Source organism: Rhagoletis zephyria, unplaced genomic scaffold (genome assembly GCF_001687245.7).
Source record: "Rhagoletis zephyria isolate East Lansing unplaced genomic scaffold, Rhagoletis_zephyria_1.1 Rzeph_scaffold_06402, whole genome shotgun sequence".
Lineage (NCBI taxonomy): Eukaryota > Metazoa > Arthropoda > Insecta > Diptera > Tephritidae > Rhagoletis > Rhagoletis zephyria.
In genome coordinates this window covers 10334-20275 of record NW_016163485.1, presented here as the reverse complement: position 1 = coordinate 20275, position 9942 = coordinate 10334, and the positions used below count along the sequence as shown (strand labels likewise).

Here is a 9942-nt window from a genome sequence, read left to right as displayed (position 1 = left end):
GGTATATACAAATGAGCTTGTGAATGATGATCGCAATGAGTTTATTTGTATTATCTTCTATACTTTTGTTCTTTGCGCTCTTAAGATTATTTTAGGTGCAGCTTTAGTTTAAATTTTAGTAAGTGCAATTTGGTTTTTTTTTTTTATTGATTATGCTTTTGATACTATTCTGTTTTTTCTTTTTCAAATTCAAAATGAGTAAATTTAATTTCTCTTGTATTACTCTTGTTAAATTATTTACAACATACATATGTATATATATAGTTAATTTCAAAACGATGTCTTTCAAATAATGTCTATTCTTATATTTAATTCTTTACTGTTGTCATAGTATGGGAAGTTTCTCAATGTTACTTCGAATACAAATTTTGAAGACGGTACTGCAGATCTTGGGGCTCATGCCAGTGCTGCAACATTTCTTATATAAATTCGATGCCAATAAAATCTTCAAAATCACTACTTTAAATAATGCTGACACAAAAACATTTTAGATTGCAAATGCGTGGCGTTAGCATAACTTTGATCAATGCCGTATGATATTTTTTACTAACTCATCTTGTGGCATTTTGCGTTAATAAGTTTTAAATCCTCGTTTTCGTTTTTATTAAATGTAATCGCCATAGCTAGGCATTAGAAAAGTAGGCTCGGCGCCTGCGCTTGCGGCGGGCAGCATAGACTGAGCAGTGCGAGCGCTTCTTCGCTTTCGTTGCCATTATTGATTGTTGCTAGCATGCTGTTAAGTAGCTGATTAAATTTTTCCTATTCGGTTAGTTTACGTGATCTCTTTGGCGGAATGAAGGAGTCATCATCCCGACTTAAAGCTGCACTGCAGCTCTTTCTACCGTTCTCCATTAATGCAATGCTACCGGGTGAGCCAACGGCTCCGGTGGCGATATTCATGAGACCTGGAGATGCTGCTGTCGACGTGGAAGCACTATTATTGCTGTTATTTGTTGGGTTGCTGATGTTATTTGTATTTACATTACCATTTAATGCATTTGAATGGGATTTGTTAGCGAAATTTGGCAGCCATTTGGCCAATTGTTCTTCGAAGAAGTTCTCCAAATATTTTGCATTAGTGAATGTTTTTGAATCCTCCTGAAAATCAAGGGTAACATTAAATAAAATTTAGAAATATGTCTGGAAGTATGGCTGTTCTAAGTTTTAAACAGTTACATAACACGAACCATGGGTCAAAACAAGATTATACGAATTTTTCAGCCAGATTCAAATTTAGAAATTTAGAGTAGAAACTAAAGAGAAAGTAGCCAACTCTCTATTAAGATAGCTTCAGGATACAAATACAATGAGTGCACGGTGGTGCATTCTGGAAATGCAATGTGAAATCGGTAGTTCAATTTCTTGCACTGGTCGACTGAAATCGCGTGGAGTAAAAAAAGAATGGCTTTACTTAAGTACGCCTACCTAAATTATCTTCTGGGTTGTTGCGGCTCTGTACTTTGTTGACAACTGCGGTTGTGTGCGCAGGGAAGGAGAGCAGACTGTCGAAAGTTACTCCTTCGTCCAGGTAGTTGTTGCTGTTGTTGTTGTAGCGGCTACTAAGCCCCGTTAGGGGCGGTTCATCCATCAACGTTGTCGTCAATTTAAGCTAGGGGGAGGCCCAGGAATTGTGCTACTTCCACAGGGGCTGCCCATAGGGACAGGGGCGTTAGCTGAGTGGGGTTCTCAGGGCATGTGAGGAGGTGCCGGGAGACATGTGGCGACTCTCCACATGCCGGGCATTGGTTGGGCACATCCTCGTTGATTCTGCTCAAGTAGGAGTTGAGCCTGCTGCAATAGCCAGAGCGAAGTTGGGCTATTGTAGCGCGGGTCTCCCGAGGCAGACAAAGTTATGTCCCGTCCACGTCCGGTGGTTGTGTGCCTAGAACGGCATTCACAGGGCGGGAGTCTACATAACTTGAGACTGATTCCCTGTGTATGTCGCTCAGGGCCTGTCGGTAGGTTGACGGGTCCAGAGGTTGTTTGATAAACCTCTCGACTTCGTCCGACAGTTCGTAAAGATGCCTCCTGACGTGCCGTGGCGAGGGCTTTTCCGCGAGCCACGTCTGTGGCTCCCAGCAAGGAACTGCTTGCAGAGCATTATGTTATGCTCCAACAACGTTTCTTAATCTTTGCCCCAAGTGCTGCCGGCCTGCGACTTGAGGACATTGTTGCGGCTCTGTACTTTGTTGACAATTGCGGTTGTATGCGCCGAGAAGGAGAGCAGACTGTCGAAGGTAACTCCGAGGATTTTCGGGTTATTCACCGGCGGTATTGTTACGCCATAGACGTGAATACCCAGTTGTAGTCTGACCTCCTTCGTCCAGGTGGTGAAAAGGGTTGCCGAGGATTTCGCAGGGGATAGGGCAAGGCTCCTTGCGGTGAAGAAGCGAGAAAGTTCGGAGAGGTAACCGTTTACTTTCGAGCACAAGTCATCAATTCCATTCCCAGACGCCATGATCGAACAATCGTCAGCATAGGAGACTATATTAACACCCTCTGGTGGCTGAGGAAGCTTTGAGATGTAATAATTAAACAGTAGCGGGGACAGGACACCACCCTGTGGTACCCCTGTTTAATTTTACGTGGCTTGCTAGTTTTGTCTCTGAAAATTACTGACGAGTGTCGACCACTCAGGTAATTCGCCGACCACCGTTTGAGTCCCTGTGGGAGTGAGGAGGCCTCTATATCTTCTAGTAGCGTTGAATGACTGACAGTGTCGAACGCCTTGGACAGGTCCAACGCTACTAGAACAGTTCTCTCAAAGGGGCGGGCACTTTACGGAACCCATGTTGATGCTTCGCTGGGGTCAGGTGGTTCGTAAAGTACGGGAGCAGCAGGGCCTCGAGTGTCTTCGCTACCGGGGAAAGGAGAGTTATCGGGCGATAAGACTCTCCTTTGTTGGCTGGTTTCCCCGGTATGAGCAGTGGGACCACTCTCCCCATTTTCCAGATGTCTGGAATGAGTGGCCATAGACAGGTTGAGGACCTCCGTTAGGTACGCTACTCCCGCAGGACCCAAATTTGTCAGCATCAACATGCATATTCCGTCGGGTCCAATGGCTTTGGAGGCTTTCGCCTTCCCGATGGCTACCCTTACCTCACCGCTGGTGAAAACAAGAGGTGCACTAGGTTTTGGCATTTTGTGCAGCCTTCTGGTCAGTCGACGTTTGGCTTTATCCACCGGAGGATGCAGAATGAACTGCCGGCTAAAATAGCTCGCGCATCTCTCCGGGTCCGACGAAGCGTGGTCACCAAAATCTATCTCGACTCTGTCGTCGCGCTTCGTCGGGTTGGACAACGACCTCACGGTTGACCAAAGCTTGCTCACACCAGAGGCGAAGTTGCAGGTCTTCAAATGCTCTTCCCATTTCTTCCGCTTATGTACGTTCCCCAAGTTGCCGAATCTCCGAATTGAGATCCCTAATACGGGGATTTCCGGGCTCGGCCTGACGAAGGTTGTCGCGCTCATCAGCTAGAACAGCTGCTTCGGCAGGAAAATTCGGACGTGGATCCTTAATGCATCCTGCTGGGATGAAGCGAGCTGCAGCAGCGGTGACAACCCTGCGGAACTTACGTGTGAGGAGGGCAGCGAAGGTGCTTTCAGTAAAATCCGCGAAGCTTTTCCAATCAGTTTTGGTAAAGTTGAAATCGGTTCAGTGTTCCGCGGAAACAAAGTCGGTTGGTCTGATGCCAAGGTCAGCATAGGTCGCCACGATATCAGACCTAACGGGGTTAGATCGCCGAAACAACAGCCCTGGGTCGGGTAAAACCCAAGTAATTCCGGTACGTTGTTGTTGTTGTAGCGGCTACTAAGCCCCGCTCGGGTCGGTTCATCCATCAACGTTGTCGTCCATTTCAGCTAGGGTTTGTCCATAGGGACAGGGGTGTCAGCTGGGTGGGGTTCTCAGGACATGTGAAGAGGTGCCGGGAGTCATGTGGCGACTCTCCACATGCCGGGCATTGGTTGGGCAAATCCTCATTGATTCTGCTTAGGTAAGAGTTTAGCCTGCTGCAATAGCTAGTGCGCAGTTAGGCTATTGTAGTGCGGGTCTCCCGAGGCAGATAAAGTTCTGTCCCGTCCACGTCCGGTGGTTGTGTGAATAGAACAGCATTCACAGGGCGGGAGTCTACATAACTCGAGACACATTCCCTGTGAACGCCGTTCGTACGATTCCGGTACGTAGAACCGGCTGCCGTGCGGATGTATGAATCTGGGTCGTTCCGGTTACTTAGATCCGACATCCGTGGGAGCGTCTTTTGTGTTTTCGTTGTGTCTTGTTAATGAGCGTGTGATTTTTTGTTTATGGTGGTACAATGAATGCACTTGCAACAACACGCTAATCCAGTTACACAGTTAACGAATCTAACACCTAGCTCCTAAATGTATACTACACCTTCAACGCTAACGATTGGAATTTTTTATATTAAAAACGAAAATAAAATTCTCTTGATAATTACATAAACGATAACAAACTGTACAAGAATCACGGTATCCGCGACCGAATCAAATTCGATTGGAAATTTTGGTTTGAGATTACGGTATTCGGTAGCGGGGTCGCTTTTTCAATTAAAATTGTATTGTCAGCTGTCATTTTACTTCATTCGATTCGAAAAGAGTAATTACGGATGCNCCGGCTGCCGTGCGGATGTATGAATCTGGGTCGTTCCGGTTACTTAGATCTGACATCCGTTGGAGCGTCTTTTGTGTATTCGTTGTGTCTTGTTAATGAGCGTGGGATTTTTTGATTATGGTGGTACAATAAATGCACTTGCAACAACACGCTAATCCAGTTACACAGTTAACGAATCTAACACCTAGCTCCTAAATGTATACTACAACGTCAACGCTAACGATTGGAATTTTTTATATTAAAAACGAAAATAAAATTCTCTTGATAATTACCTAAACGATAACAAACTGGACAAGAATCACGGTATCCGCGACCGAATCAAATTCGATTAGAAATTTTTGTTTGAGATTACGGTATTCGGTAGCGGGGTCGCTTTTTCAATTAAAATTGTATTGTCAGCTGTCATTTTACTTCATTCGATTCGAAAAGAGTGATTACGGATGCCGTGATTTGGACCATGAATCGTTTGAACGGAAACGATTGTTTTTTTTTCAGAAAACGTTAAAACTAAGATGCAATTTGAAAGCAATTCGAGACACTTACTTGATAAAAGAGGTAAGTATTTTTAAATATTAGACGCACATCCGATACAAAGCCAGCGATATCCTTATAATGATTTGGACTGGAAGGATCCAATCTTGTACGTATAACATCCAAAGACATTGGGCTGTAAACAAGAGAAAGCGGATATACATATGAGTCAAATTTCTTAGCTAAAGATTGCAATATCTATACACTTACTTGCAAATAATCTCATAATAGGCTGTATTAGTAGGCGGTTCCGGTTCGCGGAAGTGCAGACTCTGCTCGTACTGGCAGTACAATTCGAGACAAATACGTTGCACTATCTGTAATTCTAAACGACTCAGCTCGCCGGGTACTTTCTGTGTGTTATCTGTGTTGTTAGCCAGTTCTTTGAGGTTTACGCACAATAGGCATTGCCAACTTTCGCTCTCGTCTGGCAGCGAACTGATCGCAGGAATGTGACAATTCTGATGAAACACTTTCGGGCACTTGTCGCAGCACATGAGTTCTCCACCGTCAAGGCAAACCGCACACCAATCTTCGTTCGGATCGTCTTTTTGATCATTTTTATTATTAACTAATTAGTTTTCAGTTGATTCGAGTATTTGCATTTTAAGGTGTTTGAATTAAATATTTGGTATTGTATGTGTATTGGCATTAATGATTAGTATGCATTATTTAAAGAGACGAAAGTTTAATTCGATTACGATACATTACGATTTGATTCGATACGTTCGAAAAAGAAACAAACAAAGCAAAGTTACAAGTAATTGTAGATTAATCAGAGGAACTTACAATTGAATTATTCAAATATTGCAGTTTTTGTGCTAGTAATACAGATATGTGACACATAGGACTGGAAAACTTTTAGCGAATTCTAAATTTTGATTTGCAAAAACTATAAGAGCATATATGCCAATAAAAAGCAAGTTTTCCAGTAATGATTAATAATGAATGGCTTGATGAGGAAGCTAAATAGCAAATGAGCTCAAAATCAAACAAGTTCCAGACAAATAGTGGATACAACAAAATTTTTTTAAAGAAACTTCGATGTATCAACATTGGGCCAGTTCCTCGTTGGATATTAAACAGTTTTTATAACTATACCACAGTACCTTAAATGAAAATTTAATTTTGACAACTTTTTGCTTACCTTCTTGAGTATTGGATAGATCGGTTGAGCTATGCACTTGTGGCGATGTGGTCTTGGTGCGCCCTTCCGGCAAAACCTGAACACCGTTCGAGTCCAATTTGGCAATTGTGGCCATTAGATCGTTTATAGAATCGTCACGGACCTTGTCAATCGGTTCGGTGAAATCTTTTGCGTTCTATATAACGAAAGCAGAAATACAAATATTTTATAAACTAGCTCTGTGCAAAAAAGCATTAGCGCAATATTGTTGCGTGAATGTCTAAAAATACAAATGATCCTACTGCCCACCTCGTTAGTGCTCGGGCTCGGCGTCTTTGGATTCGTTGATGTGACGTTGGGTAGTATGGAGACAGCTGGTCCGAGCCCAAGCGAAGCGGCATGCAAGCTAGAAGCGCCTTGCATACTATGCGCCGACGAGTTGCCATTTGGCGGTGTGGTATTCTTCAGAGTATTTGGAGATTTTAGGGAAATTTTAAAGTTTTCCGTTTGACGGCCATTCGCAAACTGCATGAGCGGACCTTGTTGCGGACAAGCTATGTAAAAATAAAAAAACAATAGAAGATTTTAAGTATATACTACTTTGCAAAAACTTTGCCACGTTGCTAATCTATTGGAATTTACTTGTTTGCTGCGCCGATTGAGGTATGTGCCACTTGGCCATGCTGTGCATGCTGCTCAAGCTGCTATTCATTTGTGGCGATGTCTGAGGGGGACCGGGACTGAAGCCAGGCTGGCTCCCATGAAACCCCATGTTCTACAAAAGCATAAAAATCACCAAAAGTTTAGCGAATTCTTGCAATAAAACAATTTTTAGAAATATTATCTTACATTCTGCATTGGATTGGGCATCATTTGCGGTCGCTGCATAGCGTTTGGCGACGGTATTTGGCTTCCGCACGGGCCACCAGGTCCGCCCCCGCTTGACATTGCTGCAACCGCGGCCTGCTGTTGCGCGTGACTCGACATACGCTGATAGTTCTGGAAACGTGCAGTATTGTTTATGAAATTCGGGTTATTCGGTCCACCAGGCGTATTCTGCGGGTAATTCTGATGTTGTTGGCCTGGAGGACCGCCCATAAAATGCGGCCGCATTTGGGTAGTCATTTGTTGGTGTGGCGAAGCGGCGCCTTGTGGACCACCGGGATAGTTAGGGGGGCCGTTAAAGGATATATGTGCTTGATTGGGGCTCTGCGCTGCTTGATTATTCAGTAGGCCACGTAAGCTCATATCTAAATAAAAATCAATAAGGTAATCGTTAAACCGTTAAATCGTTTAATTGCAGAAGATGATTGACCGCGAAAGCACAAGTATTTGTTTATGTATTTTTATAATGTATGTACATATGTACANGCCACGTAAGCTCATATCTAAATAAAAATCAATAAGGTAATCGTTAAACCTTTAATTGCAGAAGATGATTGACCGCGAAAGCACAAGTATTTGTTTATGTATTTTTTATAATGTATGTACATATGTAGGTATGTGGCTTACCCATATTTTGAGGGTGTGTTGAGGAACTAACATGTGGTTGACCTTGACGCTGCATTCCCACTGGTGGCATGGCACCGAAGCGAACTGCAAAACGAAACAAGCAAATAACGAGCGTCAAATAAATGGCTTATTTAATATGTAACTGTTAAATGAAGAGTGCGCCTAACGTATAAATGTGATGAGTGTAATTGTAAACTGTGAACGACATGCTGGCGTACCCTTACCTGCGCCCTCCGCAGCGTAGTTGCGATTCATTTGCATGTTGTTAAACTGCTGCTGTGCCGGAGAACTGTTGTTGTATATCGGCGGTCCATTCTGGGGTCCATAGCCGCCTGGAGGGCCTGTGGGAGATATGCCTGCGGGCATGCCGGGCGGAAGGCCAGGACGCAGTGGCGGCGCCATATTGGGACTTGGCTGCTGGCGTGGCGGGCCATTGGGAGATGGTGCTGGCGGATACGGTTTGCCGTCTACAATAACAGTGCCAAGCTGCGAAATGACTGCAAATCCAAGGAAGAGAAATTGAAATCTAATATCGAATCCAGGTGAAAAAGTCCGATGAGGAGATGTTGTTATCTCCGAAATTTAAATTATTGTTTTTTCCACAAAAAATTTCATTAAAAACGGCCTCAAGCTCAATAAAATTGTTGAAAATAACTATAACTGCATTTCACTTATTTAATTACATTTGGAAATTAATAATTTATTTCCTATTTATATTTAATTTTAGCCAAGTAAAACAAAGTAAACAAATTGTAATTAAATTTAATGAAAATAAACTCAATTTAAATAATTTTTCTATATAAGATATTTGAAATTCATTCCATCAAAATGGTAGTCATCCACCTACCTTTCTGCAATTCAGAAACCTGATTCAATTGTACTTGAATTCGCACTGGAATTTCCGGGTTCGGAATGTCAGCACGTTGACATTTCAGCTTCTGCAGATGTCGCACCAACGATTTCTTGCTAGACAGAATTGCGTAGTCACTGCCCTTTTCCATAGCGTTCTCCATAAACTCGATGCAGTGATCAGTGTTGTCCGACAGCAGCTGCAAAGCATCTTTTTTCTCGATTAGTACCTTCATTTTGGTATCGCACACCTCATTTAGACGCATAGCCAACTGTTTGCCCCGCATATTTACTGTATTTGTGATCTTCACTACCATCGCAGTAATCTCCTTAATGAGATCCTTCTTACGATCGGCAATTTGTTTTTGTCGATCATCAATCACTTTTGTGGCGGATGAGAGGAGGAAGCGCTTGTAGTTGATTTCCGAAACGAGCGTTTTTAACGCTTGTCGCGTTTCAGTGGCAATCTCGTGCGCAAACTTGTATTTATGATCGCGATGATCGCTGAGCTGACAATCGCGGCATGTCAACTTATCGCAAGTTTCACAAAACAGCGACAATTTCTCTTGCGGATGTAGGTGACACATATGTAATTTATCTACACCTGCTGCTCCGGGCAATTGTTCATTATTGGCTTCTTCCTTTGGCTTGATTGTGTGATCCTTGGTGATCTTGAGACGTTGATGCGCCTGCACGCAACTGTCGCAAATATATTCAGAGCAATCCACACACCATGACGTCGCTATAGCATTGTCAGAGCAGCTGCTGCAGGTGATATTGGCCGTAACGGTCGTTTTGGATGCATCTGTGGAGCCACCATCTGTCAGGCTGTTATCACCAGCGGCGGTACATTGCTCGATCAGGAATTGATTATCGATGATAAACTCATTCTGTGAGGCCATATTACATACGGGACAATGTATGAGGGGTGGCATAGTGCGGTCCAACTCGGAGAATTTTGTATTGACACATTGAGAGCAGGAAACATGCAGACATTCCAATAGCTTTGGTCGATCATTGATACTGAGCATTTGGTTACACCAAACACATTTGAGGAGGGCGAACTTAGCGGAAGCTGACGATGTGGATTCCGACTAAAAAAAGACATAAAATAGAAGTAGATAATTAGTTAATACAAAATCGCCGTATGTATAATAGTACATATTATAAATTTAGATACTGAACATCTAACCGTGAGAAAAATCTCTCTAGTTGGCGAACGGAATGTTTACTGGTTGAATAGTTTCTTAATACTCAACTTAACCCTAAGTTGTTTACGACTCGAAATGAG

At 43.1% G+C, this 9942-nt stretch overlaps 1 protein-coding gene across 4 annotated transcripts in view; it reads right to left on the bottom strand.

Moving 5' to 3' along the window:
- Positions 1-228: 228 nt before the first annotated feature.
- Positions 229-9942, bottom strand: part of bon (tripartite motif-containing protein bonus) — a 14323-nt gene continuing 4609 nt past the window's right edge. Inside the window, exons 2-11 of one of the 4 annotated variants that reach the window (XM_017628985.1) lie at positions 8650-9745; positions 8027-8299; positions 7803-7886; positions 7140-7540; positions 6933-7065; positions 6600-6844; positions 6312-6486; positions 5375-5711; positions 5177-5300; positions 229-1098 (exon numbers count right to left, since the gene is read on the bottom strand). In XM_017628985.1, coding sequence (XP_017484474.1) covers positions 760-1098; positions 5177-5300; positions 5375-5711; positions 6312-6486; positions 6600-6844; positions 6933-7065; positions 7140-7540; positions 7803-7886; positions 8027-8299; positions 8650-9745 — 3207 coding nt within the window. In that variant the 3' untranslated portion in view covers positions 229-759. Of the gene's footprint in view, positions 1099-5176; positions 5301-5374; positions 5736-6311; positions 6487-6599; positions 6845-6932; positions 7066-7139; positions 7541-7802; positions 7887-8020; positions 8300-8649; positions 9746-9942 lie in introns of all 4 variants that reach the window. The other 3 variants (XM_017628981.1, XM_017628984.1, XM_017628982.1) reach the window with 3 other exon arrangements.